This window comes from Tympanuchus pallidicinctus, unplaced genomic scaffold (genome assembly GCF_026119805.1).
Source record: "Tympanuchus pallidicinctus isolate F22 unplaced genomic scaffold, pur_lepc_1.0 scaffold3, whole genome shotgun sequence".
Lineage (NCBI taxonomy): Eukaryota > Metazoa > Chordata > Aves > Galliformes > Phasianidae > Tympanuchus > Tympanuchus pallidicinctus.
This window is the reverse complement of record NW_026294747.1, coordinates 25,426,751-25,442,224: the sequence shown is the minus strand read 5'-3', so window position 1 is coordinate 25,442,224 and position 15,474 is coordinate 25,426,751. Positions and strand designations below refer to the sequence as shown.

The 15,474-nt window shown below is 41.4% G+C and overlaps 1 protein-coding gene and 1 long non-coding RNA gene across 3 annotated transcripts; one reads left to right on the top strand and one right to left on the bottom strand.

Moving 5' to 3' along the window:
• Nucleotides 1–483: 483 nt before the first annotated feature.
• Nucleotides 484–14,383, top strand: DNAL1 (dynein axonemal light chain 1). 2 transcript variants are annotated; one of them, XM_052696486.1, is made up of 8 exons: nt 484–593; nt 2,912–2,950; nt 5,813–5,922; nt 6,386–6,441; nt 8,458–8,513; nt 9,410–9,536; nt 9,937–10,080; nt 10,575–14,383. In XM_052696486.1, exons 1-8 carry the CDS (start codon nt 591–593, stop codon nt 10,619–10,621), a joined length of 582 nt encoding a protein of 193 aa, XP_052552446.1. In that variant the 5' UTR covers nt 484–590; the 3' UTR covers nt 10,622–14,383. The 2 variants fall into 2 exon arrangements, with proteins under 2 accessions (XP_052552446.1, XP_052552445.1); XM_052696485.1 differs by having other exon boundaries at nt 9,934–10,080.
• On the bottom strand, nt 2,557–9,471 carry LOC128087156 (uncharacterized). Its single transcript, XR_008209689.1, has 2 exons — nt 9,386–9,471; nt 2,557–2,795 (listed from the first exon to the last, which is right to left on the bottom strand). It is a non-coding gene; the product is annotated as an uncharacterized LOC128087156 (long non-coding RNA).
• Nucleotides 14,384–15,474: the final 1,091 nt, after the last annotated feature.

The window sequence follows — 15,474 nt, the reverse complement described above, 5'->3', positions numbered from 1 at the left end:
AAGCGAAGGAAAGCTAAGCTGGGTGCCCGGCTCAAGTATCACTTACATCGTTTGCACGCCTTCCACGGCAGACGTCCCGTAGCGTTTCTCCGATGGCTGGATTCACCTGATGAGCCGGACGCGGAGGTGCCGCACGAAGGCAACGTGGGGATCCGGACCCGCTTTAGGGCTGAAGGAGCGCGGGCAGCAGCCTGGGGGCGCCGGCCCCGTGAGGGGCGGCCCGGGGAAGGGTCGTCCCCCGCCAACCGCTGTAACTTTCACAGAGCGATTTTAATTCAATAAAAAGCGCACGGCGACGGAGGCGGGGCGTGGCCTTTCTGTTGTCGGTTCCGGAGCCGGGACGGGGCAGAACGCAGCCGCCGGGCCGGGCTTGAGGACCGCGGCAGCCCCTGCGCCGCGTCCCACAATGCGTCGCGGAGCGCCCCCTACGCGACTTCCGGGCCGGGCCCGCGCGCCGCGGCGGAGCTCCGCGGTCGCCAGGCGCGGCCTCCTTCTTGCTCGGCCCCTCGGCCCCGACGCGTCCGCGGCGCTACGCATGCGCGGGAGACGGCCGTGCCATAGCAACCGGAGCGTCGACGGTAGCGACGGCGATGGTGGGTCCCGTCAGAGCAGGGCGTGGGGGGGAGGGCCGCGCGCGCGGGGAAGGCCGGCGGCTCGGGGAGACGGTGCTGGGGCGTCCTCGAGAGGCGGCGGCGGGGGGCCCCGCTCCGGGCCGAGAGCGAGCGAGGCAGGGCGGTGGCGGTCCCTCGGCGCCGTCCCCAAGCGGTGCTCGCGTGGGACGGGCGGTGCGGCCTCGCCGTGCCCGGGGAAGCGGGGCTCCGGGCGGCTCGCGGCGGCGGGAGCGGAGGAATCCCGCCCGCGGATGCTGCGGTGCCGCCGCGTGAGAGGTGCTCCCGGCGCTCGGCTTTGGGGCGGCGGCGTCTGCGGTGCCGCACGGACGGGCCTGCTTTCTCCTGCCGGGCGGCTCCGACCCGCTCCTGACTGCCGATAAATGGGTGCAAGCGAAGGCAGAGCCTCGCCGGTGTCTTGGCGGGACTGAAGTTTGTAAAAGCTCGGTGTCGGTACGCCCCGTGCTCAAAAGACCTCTTTCTGGGAAGAAGAATATTTCAATCATTATAGCTTAAATACATTTGTTTTCTGCTAAGATGTTATATTTCTTGTTCCTGGAGCCCTGATGGCGGTGTCTCAGGTGGCCGCTTCAGCCTCTGATGGCTCTTGAGGCTGTGTGACTTTCTTTCGCCTCCATCCCTGCAGCAGGTTGTTTGGTATCCATCTGGGGACTCCGAAAGCAGCCTTCCGAGGGAGGCTTCCCCAGCAGCCGTAGTGCCTTCTGCCGCAGGGGGCTGCTTATCTAGGGAAATTTCCAGTGCGCTTCAAAGAGCAAAACAAAGTCATTGGCGCACATTCTCTTGATAAGCCCTGTGCTGATTGTTTCTGTGTGCACCTGGTTCTCCGCTTTAAATCTGGTCTGGTTTTACGCCTGGAGCTGGGACAGCAGGAGGCTCTGTGAGGGACTGAGGTCATGGCCTCAAATAGTACAACAGTCAGCTAGCAGAACTGTGGAAAAGTGCTGGAAACTTCCCATCAGAAAAAAGAAACAACTAGAAGCCTTGGCTTAGCTGTCACACTGCTATGGCTGCTAATTGGAGTCTCAGGAAGACTTCTGGAGCGGGAGCTGGGGTTGTGTTCCGAGCAGGAGGTGATCACTTGGGTTGGCTTGCAGCAGGCTCCAAGGAGGCTGTGTTGTGGCAGAAGTTCACCCCCTGTCTGCAGCCGGGCCTGGAGCTGGCTGCTGTGTGGGACAGACAAGATGAAGCTCAAAGTCCTTGGTCTGGATGAGTATAAGTGTCGCTGGGCATTCTGTGCCTGTAGCTGTTCTCTTGGCAGCTATCATGGGTCTTTTACCACTGAGTCCAGAACTTTCAGTGGTCCAAAGTATCTGGAATTAAAGCTCTGTGACCTGAGGTGAATTCCCCTGAGATTTTTGGCAGTAGTTTCTTAGTTATGTTTCTTTTTCTTTTTTTTTTCCCTTTTTTCCTTCCCTCTCCATTTTCGATGGGATCTGATGACCAGAAAAGCTGCCATGTGTGGTTGTGCTACACTGGCTTGCTAGGAAGGAGGCTGTTGGTCAGTGCTGGTGGGATGTCAGTCTCTGGAGCCTTTTTAACTTGAAAAATGTCTTTGAATGTGTTCAGGACGTATCAGTTTCTCTTCATACTACTGTTACGGATATTGCCATCTGGTTGTAATGGGACTGACGTGAGGCAGAAAAGTTGAAAGTTGGTGGCACCTAAAGGTTGCTCAGTGAGTCAAACCTTGAAGAGCCTCCTACAGGAGCACTCAGATTGTTTTTAACTGATAACATGTGTTCATGTTACGTGATTTGATGACAAAATTGTTAGAAAAAAAAGAAATATACACATTTCAGATTGCTCTTAATTTTTTGGTAAGAGGTATCTTCTTTTCCCCAGTGAATTCTAACAGGCTTTATCATTCTGGCTATTCACAGACCAGCAGGAGATTACTAATGCACAGTGATAGTGTGTTTTCATAAGAGTGTTAGACCACATTTTTCAGTGCAGTAATTTCTAATGGCCTTGAATTCAGTTGAATTTCACTGTCAGAGGTGACAGTGCCCAGATTATGCTCCAAGATGGCAAGAGAATAAAGTCAGTAGAATAATGTGCTCTCAGAAGTCCAGCTTATTACTTCTGAAAATGCTTCCGAGTTCCCCAAAATAAAATGAAGAGCCACTCTAGGAGTCGTAGCTTCTGAGCATCAGCTAGAGGAAGATCCTGCAGGGAAGTGGTGGAAGAGAGGAGAAAAGCAGGACAGGAAAAGAAAAAGGGGAGAAGTGAAGAAGCCAGTTGAAAATTTGCAATGAACATTAATTTTAATTTGTTTGTTTTAGGCAAAAGCAACAACTATCAAAGAAGCTCTAGCCAAATGGGTAAGTAATAAAAGAGTATCTAGCTGCTCTGCAGTACTCAGTGGCATGGATTTTTACTATATTTAATTTTCTCTTTTTTCAGGCTTACTCTAACAAATGTTTGCTAGAAGTTTCACAGAGTAAAAATTCTATTCCTATTATCGAATAATAATCAGTTCTGTTGGATTTTCTGTGTGGTCTTGCTAAATTGATGTCTGTAAAGATGAGCCTGTTTTGCTCGCTCACTGTATTCTGCTGAATATGCATTGATAGAAGGCCTGAGGCTACAAAGAAATTTAAAGTTGGAGATGCTGTATGTTGCATTATGCCCTGTTCATTTTACCTGAGTACAGTTGTTCCCACAGGGTGAACAAGTTTGAAATACTGACTGTACTGAAGTCAGTGAACCTTCTGTATTGGCAGGTAGTGCTGTCCCTCACATTGTGCACTGTGCAAAGCTGAGCTTCTTGTTTTTAAAGTACTGTTTTAATACAGTCATCATTTAGTACCTTCAGTCTTTCACATTTATTTTTATTTTCACCCACGAACTTCACTCTTGCTCCCTTGGTGAGAATACAACAGCTTACAGATGTTTCTATTACTAGAGATATGAGCTGAGGTTTTTTTTAAAGTGCTTTTCCTTTTCCTTTCTCACTCTTTCTGCCCTCCAAAACCTGAACTTCATGTTTTCTGTTAAAGATTTATTTCACATTTGCTCCTTTGTCACGTGTCTCTCAGAAGCAGTAGATCCATGTCAGCGAGTTTCCATTTATGTTAACTACAAAGTGCTGAGTGTGCTGTCCTGTTCATGTTGTTTTGGAGGAGGAAAATTTTCCCTGTCCTGCTACTAATGTGTGTCCGTGTGATTTATAACATTGGATCTGCTGTTGTGTTGCATTCCAGATGTATTTCTTCCCTTTGGCATAATGGTTTACCTGTGTTCTACAGTCAGAACGAAATGAATTAAATCAAAGCAACTTTAAGTTGGCAACCAGGTAGCCTGTGCTTAAAAAAAGTGCTCTTCTACCTGTGGTTTCTCAGTGCTTATGGTGGTATTCCATCTGAGGTTTGTTTCAGAGGTGGGTTGCAGCCTGGAAGAATCTTCTTTATTCAGCTGCACACTCTCCACCGCAGGCCATGTTAGGGGCTCCTTCTCTGTCCTGTTTTAAGAGATAATGTAATTTTGTCTGTTGGTTTAAGGTGACTATAAGATTATAAGCCAAGGCTAAATGCAGATAGATACACGGTTGTCCTTGTCATTAGCAAAGGAAATTGAATTTTCAAGTTTGTGTAGTGACTCAGTTTGAGCAGTTCACCATATTCTAGAAAAACGTGTGGCGCACTTGTTTACTAAATTGCTAATTATGAATAAAAATCCTATCCTACTGAATTTGGACAGAGGTTGGAATTTTTAGTGAAACATGGCAACATAATAATGCTCTATTAAATTAAGTTGCCTGAAGTATTTTGGGCACGTAAGACAAAATGATGTCTGATCTTGTGTGCTGTGCTATTCTTACATGTTTCTGGGAAGCAATTCATTTTCTTCTCAAGTAAAGATATAAAACCGACCTCAGCTCTCTCACTTTTCATTAGCTGCATAAAAATGGGGGAGAAAACAAGACTCCTTGTTTTGAAAACAGAGCAGATTTCTCCTTTGTTAACAGAGCTCCAGTCTTCCCACTGAGCGCCGAGTGAATGGACAGAACGTTCCCTTTGTGCTGTCAGGGAAGCAGCTGTCACAACTGGTGTTACTGCTGGAAGAGATACTCGCTCCAAGTCTTGAGTGGATAATTACCATCACTTTGGAATTTTAAAAGGTTTCACAGGGTGTATTTTTTTAATAAACACACCCAAATGCTGCAGTTACGGCAATTCTTCCAAATCTCTGAACTCTGTATTTAATCTAGAAAGTCACCAACTTTAGTTGTAAATAGAAAATCTGTCTTCTAATGTACTCTCTGAAGCGTGAAATCTACCACTCCTTTCTAATGACTAACTAGAAGGGATTTTTTTGTTTGTTTAGAGAATTCTGTGAACTATCAGGATTTATTACTTTACACTGCAATTTCTCTGATTTCTAATTGGCCTTTGATTCAGAGGTGGAATATTATCGGTCCAGGCTCAGAGCTCTCTCCTTTCTGTCCTACACTGTTTGTTGTTGTTTTTTTCTTCCTTTTTTTTGAAGAGTGTAATCAGTTTCTCTTTTCATGTGTGCTCTGTAGGAGGTAGAGCTGAGTTACGGGCTTGAGGCTGAGCGCTAGCGCCACCTCAGGGGAGCAGCAGTCACAGCTCCCGTTTCAGGAGGAGGAATACATGGGAGCTATAAAAATGGTTAAAGCTGAGGGAAGATCTGAGGAAAGTGCTGCTGAGATTTCCACCCAGAATGCACTTCCCTGCCTTCTCAGTTTGTGCTGCGAGATGGGTGTGGGTTCTGAGTTTTCTGAGTGAAGAGGAAAGGAGATTTCTGTCAGAGATTTTAAGAATGTGTTTCTGCTACGTAAGCTTCTGGCTCCCACATGTCAGTCTTCACCGTGATTCAGAGTTTCAGACCTCCAGTTATTCTCAATTTCTTGTCAGTAGAGGACACCTGAATTAATTTGATTAAATGTAACTCCAATTTAAAAAAAAAAAGAAAAAAAAAGGGTATTTAATGTATATGTGCTTTTAGTATGTTGGAACTAAGCTGCTCTTCCACTCTTCATACTGCACTAGCAGGGCTCTTGAAGCACAGTATTAAAAATGCTTTCTCTTTTCAGTAATTTCTTTTATTAACATATTGGAATTACCTCTGTAGTAATTGCTTTCATAGGAATGTTATAGTACAACAGTTCTTAGAGATTTTGTGCAGTGAGCATATTCTTTACCTTCTCTTTTCCTTAGGAAGAAAAAAATGGCCAGAAGGCTTCAGAGGCAAAAGAAGTGAAACTGTATGGCCAGATTCCTCCTGTAGAGAAGATGGATGAATCTCTCTCCACTCTTGTTAACTGCGAGTAAGTTAAGCTAAAGATAAATTGGAAACCAAGCATTCTCTTCTATTTGTACTAATTTGGTTAATGTGCCCAAATGGCAACATGTAGTGGCATGCAGGTTATCTAATTAGCTCTAGGAACCAAGTCAGTTCAGCTGCTGTTTAGCTGAGAAAAATGTAGTGTTGTCTGTGTAGGCGATAAGACAGAGGAAAAAAAGCAACAGAGTCAGGGCTTTCCAAAAGAAATTAGAACTGCCTCAGAACTAAGTTTCTGTGCACTTGTTAAGGCTGTGCTTCCAAAGGTCATCCTGTATGTGAAGTTAGGAACATGTGGTACTTTCCTAGAAGCTAAACAAAGTCACAGAAATCATGATGCTTGAGAGAAGAATAGACAGATATGTCTAGCGCAGTGGTGTTTAGATGTGGAACTCTTCTAATATAGTGATTCCTTTTGTTCTGAGAGTTGATTGTTCTTGCTTTTAAAGGAAGCTTTCATTGTCTACAAACTGCATTGAAAGAATTGCCAACTTGAGCAGCCTAAGTAAGTGACAAACCAGTGATTATAATTGTTTTCTAGTTGTGGATAGGAAATATACTACAATTTGTAATGTGTGTCTAGCTTTATACCTTTTCTTATCCTTTTTAACTTCTTCCTCTTAGAAGGTTGCAGCTGACTTTAAAATTATCAGTCTTCCTGAAGAATGCATGTGTAGCAGTAAAAGCATACTAATGCATGTGTCTCTGTGCAGTCTGGGCAGTTGTTTTGCTGTGCAAGCTTCGTAAAAAAAATCCATGCAGAAGTAGCTATGTAGTCTCCAGTGGGACTGAGTTATGATATTCAACAGTAATTGATTCTAGAGTGATTTAACAACTAATTTCCACATTGATGTTGGAGAGAGTCTGCAGCTGAACAGCGTAATAATTGTGGCATAGTCTGTTGCTGAGGTCAGAGTGTTGGGGGCCGGGATGGAATCTGGAGGCGAGACAAAATGGAACTTCCCTGTCTGTAAGGTACAGAATGGGAGGAGCTCACAGTTATTATTGCCTTCCTCGAGAGAAATCGATGCTTACAGCAATGAAAAACCATCAAGTAATTATGACGTGTTTGCTTTTGTTCATTGCAAAGAGGACACTGAGAAATCCTCTTAAGCGTCCAGCACTGTTTTCAGATAGAAAAGATTAATATTAGTGTGCGTAGTGATATTGTCATGTGATATCATGCTGAGTAGGTAATTCTGTGCAAAGCACCACACCTCAGCGTCCATGCAGGTGAGGAGGATTTAAGTGATAGCAGCAAGTGTTACATTTCTGTTCAGTTGTGTGAAAATATTTCTTGAGGAACTTCTTACTGCTTCTAAAATATTTAATATCGCAGAAGAGGAGCACTAAAGAACAATAATGGCAGTTAGAAATGACTTGAAGGTGTGATGTTTTCTGCAGTCTTTCGTTTTTGTGTTTGTCACTATCCTCTCACCTCTTAGGAATTTCTAAAGCTAGTGCAGGCTTGTACTTTCTAAACATGTGGTACAGAGAGAATGAGAGAAGCTGGATTGTCTCTCTCCTGTGGATGGGGAACTGTAGGGATAGTCTGGAGAATATTAGCTGCAACTGACTTTAGACTGTGACTGATGATGAGTTTTCATATTTTGAGCCATGGCCATGTGTTAAGATGTTGCATTTAAAGAGAAAAAGAATTCTGATTGTGCCTCATATTTTTTCTAACTAGTTTCTAACTATTTTTATTCTAACTATTTTCTAACTAGTTTTTCTGTTTTAGAACGTCTGCCAGTTGTGGTTTCATCCCCTGCATTCCTGGAGATGGAACATACAACTACCTGTTTTAGATCAGCCTCAAATCTTTATCTGTAGCAATCTCCAGGCACTACATTGCTATCTCTGCAGCCTGTTGCTACTGGACTGGGACATTCATTAGTCTCACTGTTAGTTATTGTAGTTATTAGTTATTTGCTTGTTAATACCTGCAAGAAAGCTTATGTGAATACTGAAAAGGAGTTTTCTGGAAAGACTGCTATTTTGTCATAGATCTGAGTTACACTAATATTACACTGACCTCCAGCAACAGTAGCTCACTTCAGAAGCTTATTTGTCAGGGTTCTAAATTAAGCTGAAATATTTCTTATCAGACTTCAGTCTGACAGCTTTATATGCTACCTCCTTACAGCATTAAAATGAGATTAGAACAACTTTATTTTTTAACCTGTAAAAGAAAGGGTAAGAACTATTTGAAATCATTGCTAGGAAGCCAACAGAGCTCAGGTGTAGGATGAAATTCTAGTTTTTTTTCAGTATTTACATGGACTGAATTTCTGTAGGTAACCTACAAATGAACAACTCTGTGCTTGTGAGCACATTTCTGGGTTATCCTCTGCATCAACTCCCAGTCATTGTCAGTTTTTATTTCTGTTGTGTCATTCTTTCTTAAGACAATCTTTGGAATGTAGGTTTTTTAGGAGTATGGAGTTTTACCTGAATTATAACATCTTCTTATGCTTAAGAAATCACTTATGAATGAGAAACTTTCTGTTATCTATTTCAGAAAATTTGAGGATTTTGTCTTTGGGAAGAAATAATATTAAGAACTTGAATGGATTGGTATGTGCATCTTAATCTTAACTCCTTACTGAGTGGAGCACTATGCAGGATGTGGGATAATTGCCCCATGTTTATAGGTCTTGGCTGAATTGTATTCCCTAAATTTTGATTTTATTCTGGCACAATGGTATGTTTACTCTCTTTCCTATCATTTCTGAAAATTCAGATAGTTTTTGTCTGTTTGTTTGTTTGCTTTTGCGGAAAAGATCGTGGTGGGACTGAATCTATTGGGCATAGGAAGAATACTTGGGGAAAAAATGGGATTAGTTTTATTATATTTGTATTATATCTCTATTAAAGCAGAATATTTTTCAATTGACTTTGTTAAAAATGAGTACAGTATTATTTCCTTCCTTCTCGAGTATTGTGTGTTTCTCCTGCAGAATATTCCAGCTTAAAACTATTGCCACCTCTAGAGGTGCCGTTATCTCTTAAGCATAAAATGAAATAAATTTATAAAAACTAGTTTATAAAAACACTCTTTTTGAGGGAGTTATAAAAGCAACTTCTGTCCTACATGACCAAAATACACGTGCACTCGAGACAGACCATTCCCTAGTACTGCATAAAAACCCCAATGAAAGAGTTGCTGAATAGCAGCCCCTGTGTGCACAAACGGCCACATTTGTCTCCTCTGTCTCTATGCCTTAAGAACAACTGCTGTTCCTTCTCTTATTCTAATACTGTGATTTTTGACATCCTAAATATATTTCATGTCCTTTGCTCTTGTTCCTCTGAGTATTTGTAATACTTCACTAGAAACCTGCTTAAAAGGAAATGAAGACCAGTAGATCTTAGTGTTTTCTTACATGAGGTGACCTGCAGGGGTGAAGAAAAGAGAGTCTGAAGAATGAGGACTTACTTTCACTTACCTGAGTAGCTCTGTCATTTTCCAGGAAGCAGTTGGAGATACGCTAGAAGAGCTGTGGATTTCGTACAACTTCATTGAGAAACTGAGGGGTATCCGTGTAATGAAGAAGCTGAAGGTTCTTTACATGTCCAATAATTTGGTGAAAGACTGGGGTAAGCCATTCCAGTCTATTGTGCAGCTTCCTACAAATTACGGTGAATGCATGAGTAAGCAAGTTAAAAAATAGCTCTCCATGTCCTGGGGCTCAAGTTTTACTGATAAGCCTGCAGAAGTACACAGAATCCCTAAATAATTCATGCAAGAAATTAAAAATAGGAAATTGAATTTAAACTCTAAGCCCAATGGAGTTTGTTCTTTGAATCACTTTGCTTGGACTTCTTTTGAAATGTGTACTTGTTCCTTAACCTGTTCCCAGTTCAAGTCCAAATGGTCCCTATCTGTTTGTATCCCAAGCTATTTATGTGTGCGTGGAGTTTGAAAGGAAGGTTTGGTGCAGATGTCCTTTCCTTGTTCATAATCTGGTTACTGTTTTCATATTTGTGGTTGCAGCAGAGTTTGCGAGACTGGCAGAGCTGCCATTATTAGAGGATCTGGTGTTTGTAGGCAATCCACTGCAAGAGAAATACGCCTCTGATCAGAAGAACAACTGGATTGAAGAAGCAACCAAACGGGTGCCCAAGCTGAAAAAGCTGGATGGTAAGTTTGGGGCACGAGGCAACTGATCTAAGTGACAAGAAGTGACAAGCGTAGTAGAAAGATCAGGGAAATAAATTGTAACCTCAAAACCTCATCTGTGCAATCCTGCACCAGCTGCAGGATCTTCTGAAAAGTTGTCCACGTGGTGTGCAGCCCACAGGTTGGGCTTTACTCTTGAAATTAACCAGCAAATAGTTTTAGCATGTCACTAAATTCCCCAGAGAAGTGGCCATGGCACTGAGCTTGCCAGAGATCAAAGAAATGCAAAGCATCAACACTCTCAGACACGTTCTGATTTTAGGGTGGTCCTGTGTGGAGCCAGGAGTTGGACAGCAGCAGGAAATAGAATTATTTCCTCTTTCTGACAGCCTGACTCTTTCCTAGTTTTGATAGTCCAGATTAGCTTTCAAGCAGATCACCATTAACTGTACCTTTCTCTGCATAATCTCTTCATAAAGCTGTAGATCTTCTCTTTTCTTTTTTTTTCCTTGTAGGTACCCTTGTTATTAAGCAAGAAGAAGATGAAGAAGGAGGAAACTGATGAGACTTTTGCGTTGGTTGTTTAATAATTTAAATATCTCCAGATTGCTCAGCACATAGAACTTTTGTATAAATGTTTGTTTTGAAGAAAAGCTTTGGGCAAGTTTTATAAGACCAGCTTATCTCCACAGTCTCTTACCCAAAGAGTTATTTACCAAACTTCAGGCACACCAGTTTCGTCAAGCTTCTGACACCTTCTGCAGAGACCAGTGGAGTTGAGTTCATCTTTTGTTTGGTTAGTGAGAGATCTTTACCTGAGCTAATACCTAGCTATTCCTAATTCCTGACTAGTGGTGCTTATTGTTCGCTCTTGTGTTACAACAGAGCAATTTTAACTTGTTAGATGCAGCTGGCCAACATTCAGTTGAAACACCATTGTTACATTTTAGAACTATGTTATAGACTTTGTTGTGTTTAATCCTGTTACGGGAATCCCTTAATATTTTAAGTATGTGAATTTGCCTTTTCATCCCCTGAAGTATTATGCCAAATAGGCCCAGGAGTTGTGGACATACGCACAAGAAAGGTAATGGGCACATGATCTCTTGTTATGGACTGCAAGTTTTGAATTGGGCTTCTTGCATTGGAACTCTTAACTTCATTGCTTAGAAGGCCATGTATAACTTATATGATGTTATTTATTTTAAAGAGGCAATGGGAATTCTTTGCATGGTTTCAGTGAGACTAAAGCATCTTTTTTTCTCTTTTTTATAAATTATTTTGATTGGAATAAGTAGAGTATTGGCCTACAGCTGGTTCCTGTTCCCAGTCTTGTTTTGGCTCATTGATGGACGTAATCCTTCTCAGCTCTGGAATTTTCATGTAACTATAAGTGGGCTCAGAAACAAACTCAGAAACAAACAGTGAACAAGAGACCTGGGCTTGAGATGTAAAATGTTGGGTTTGGGATACTAATTTTTTTTGTAAAGCACAGATGAGTGAAATGTGTACGTGGTTACTGAGGAAGGTGAGACAAGGTGGGAAATGGGTATTGGAAAATAAGTACTGAAGATGTACTAAACATGCTCTGTTGCACGTTAACCGTTTTAGTGAACCTCCTTATATGGCAGGTAACTATTTTTAGTGAAAAGCATTATGTAATGCTAAAGACAGACATAATTGCACTGTTGGATGCAAAAAATGTTCCCTCCTCTCTACTTCCTTTAGAAAATGGATCAACTCAGCTAAGTGGATTTTTTGGCAGCTTGTTTTTATTGTTTTTAAGTTTTTCTTCTAATTCAGTGCATTATCTTTGTTTAAACTAGAAAAGCGTGCTTGCAGGTTTTAGAGCAGACATGTAAGGGACGAAGTTCAGAACACCACTTTTGTTTGTGAAAGAGTGGCAGGGGTTGATATCCTGGAAAGTCATGGGCAGGGATAAAAGGGTGGAAGGGACCCAGGCGACAGTGATATTGATCTCAAGCTCCAGGTGTAATTTTAGTAGAAGATAATTCTAGTGCTCATCAATATCTAAGTAAAAGGTGTGAAGATTACAAGGAAAGCAGAGCCTAGTTTCAATATATTCTTTCTTGTTATTCTGTGATTTTTAGAGAAATGCTTAAGCATTCCAACTTAAACTGGCAGATACAAATAAGTCTCGAGTTTCATTTAGATCCATTTCTTAAAATAAGGTCAGAAGAACAATGGCCAAAGCTGGATTTATTTTACAGATTGTGTAGTCTCTTGTAATTCCTTCCAGTGTTATGCTTTCTCGTTAGGAAAGGCAGCACTGATTAAGAAGCACGCAGGGAGGGAGTATTATACAGCAAACAACCATTTCACGTTGGCCTCTTAAAACCAACTCAGTTCACTTGCAGCCAATCAGCTTTGGAAAAGTGGATGTGATTTGAAGGAGCACCTAGCTTATGGGCACACATGGTCTTCACTGACCTCAGCTTTTGTGGAAGGGCAACAGGGAATAGGCTTGGGCCATTGCATGAAGTGATTAAAGTGTGCTTATAGTGAGAACTTCAAATGTTAGCAACAAATAGAAAAGCCAATTTCAGATGTGTGTGCAGCTGTTTTCAGGACAGAATATGCAGAATATATGCATGGATTCTAGCCAAGAGGCAATGCATTTAAATCCCTGCACCTTCAAAAACCAACGTGTGCAGTTACGGTACGTATCGCTTAAATTAATTAAATAAATTAATTAGCTCCTCAAAAGAAACAAGACAGAGATGAGAATGTTGTCCAGTGCTACATAATCCTACTGGTTAATTTTGTAATATCTAAATATGGTCTAACTCTGTACATCTACAAAGGCAGTGTTAGATACAGCAAAGACTCTGACTATTGTGGGACAATCTAAGAGCAGAATAGAATTTTAGCATTCTAGGTGGAGGTAGTTCCGTTGCCAAGGCTTGAGGAACCTCCAAGAGGTTCCTGGCTCTTGTAACTGACAAGTTGAGGCTCCACGGATTAATTACCATTAATCAGTCCAGCAATAACTATTGCAGTTGTTCGTTGGTAGAGCTGGGTGCAGCATATGCCTGTTGGCATCAGCTCTTTTCACAAATTAACAGCACAAATTCTTTTTTTTTGCAACTACGTTAAAAATATGAAAATCAAAGCAATCGTTACTGAAAGGAACAGGGCATCCAGTCTCAGCACAACTGTAGCAGCAGCAAGGTAAACTTAGAAGCTTTTCCTTTGCCTTTCACCCTCCTGCATCCTGCAGAACCTTTGCATGTAAGTTAACCCTTTTCTAAGTTTTAGCTTAATGTTATATGTGATGAATTGTGGGTTACTGCCTAGCACAAATCAAAATCCCATGGACTTTACTAGCCCCAAATAAATTAAGTTTCAATCAATTTCTAAAATTTGCACTTTAAAAAATTATGCACTGGATGTGGTAGAAGATACAGGTGATAGAATTTAAGCAACTGATCTGCAATGCAGATGGAGCTGCACTGCGTCACAGATACGCTATCAGAGATCAGATCGTGTGCCCAGGGGAGCGGCTGAGCAGCAGTTGGATGCTGAAAGAATTCTTCCTGTATTATTCTTTGCGCCCCCACATCTCACCACATCTAATGATGTCCTAAGCACATTATTATTCATGGATGAGAAGAGCACCCATGTAAAACTTGCAAGCCATGTGGAATTCTGCTTTTCCCACAGAAATTATGGAGGATTAGCATCCACTTAATTATACAGAGAAATATCCTACAATTAAATTAGAGATAGAAAATAGGTATTTTACTTGCTTGTTAGCACAGACCTCTCTTCAAAGAGATGATGTTTGCAGTGGTTATCTTTCAAATGGCTGGAAAAATGTGAGAAGAGACCCAAGAACCAGCAGCTGATTCAAATTACAAGAGAAGTAGATCCATCTAGGAAAATCTTCAAGCAAGAAAGCACTTTTTAACATCTACTTTTGATGACATTTTGTATACTGTAATTTTGTAGCATGACCAAACTGTTAAAGTTGCTGTGTTTAAATTATTTAGGCTTACGTTTATAAATGAACTTATGTGAAACTTGTTTAAAAATAACAATGCTATTTTATAAAAAAAAAAAAAAAAAGTCTTTGGCTATTGTGTAATGGAATAGGCTCAGCTTCTGGTGAATTTTCATAAATTAATTTTTGTTCTCATTAACTTTTCCTAGCTGCTCAGGGAGCAATGTATTTATAGTATGGAAATGCTGTGTCTTATTGCCTCTATATTTTAGGATAGGAAATAATTTAGGCTTTACAGATGTTGATCTAATTGTGATTGTTGTCATCTGATACATAAATATTTTTCAGTCTTTTAATACAGACACTGGTTGTCAGATTTGTTGTTAGTTCCTAAGAGAAAAGTCTGCTATTTTTATTTGGGGTAAAAAAAATTGCAAGTACATTAAATAAGGGTAAGTCTTTTTTCAGTACAAAAATCACAGGTTTGCTTTGAATTCAAGCTCTGGGAATAGCATTACACAATCAACTCCATTTAGCCAGCTCAGGAGAAGGTTGGTGCTTAATGAACTTCTGTAATAGGAACTTCAGCCTTCAATAAACAGTGCCACTGAAATGTAGTTTAAAAACTCATGAAAATGTAAATGATGTAAATGAGAAAGCTTTCTACTCCACAGTAGTCACCCTCAAAGGGATAAGAATATCATCCTGCACTGATAGCTGTAGGCCTACTGATAAAACAAACGTCTAGGGAATTACTGCAATATTCCTCATAATGTTGCTCCGTCAAAATGCATTTGAGCTCAGAAATCACTGAAGTGCTTTATAAAGTTCTCTCAGTAGATGAAATAACCTTGGATCTACCCATTTTAAAAAGATGAAAACCAAACTGCCCTAAACTTATCATTGTTAATTTTCCATCATCTAAATTTCGTTTGCCCAGTTTTAGTGCAGTGCAGTCAGCCTGTAACACTTGTCCATAGGCTGTGATAGTGAGGCAAGTGCATTGTTTTCTTTGCCATCTAAATAACTGCCACTTACTTCCTCACATGCTATTGCTGATCAACATCCATAGCTGCAGGAGTCAGCTGAAGCAGGGGCTCTTATGCTGCTCGACTAAATCCTTTTCCTGTCATCCTTGCCAACATCCTGGAAATACAAGTTCGTCAGCTTAAAAAAAACAAGGAGAAATTACTCTGAGTATGCCTTCTTAGCTTCTAACTGAGAGCTTGTAGGGGATCAGTGAGCTATCAATGCACATTGCTACAATCTCTGCAAGGTAGCATCTTTTAAAAACTTTCATGCCCACACATGTTAGAAGGAGTGAATAAACAGCATAAACAGCCAGCTTCCAAAACAAAGGAAGCTTTGCTTTGAGGATGGAGGGAAGGATATTGATGTTTAAAAACCCACAGCAAGAAATCCAGCTACTACCAGAGAAATAAGCTAGATCA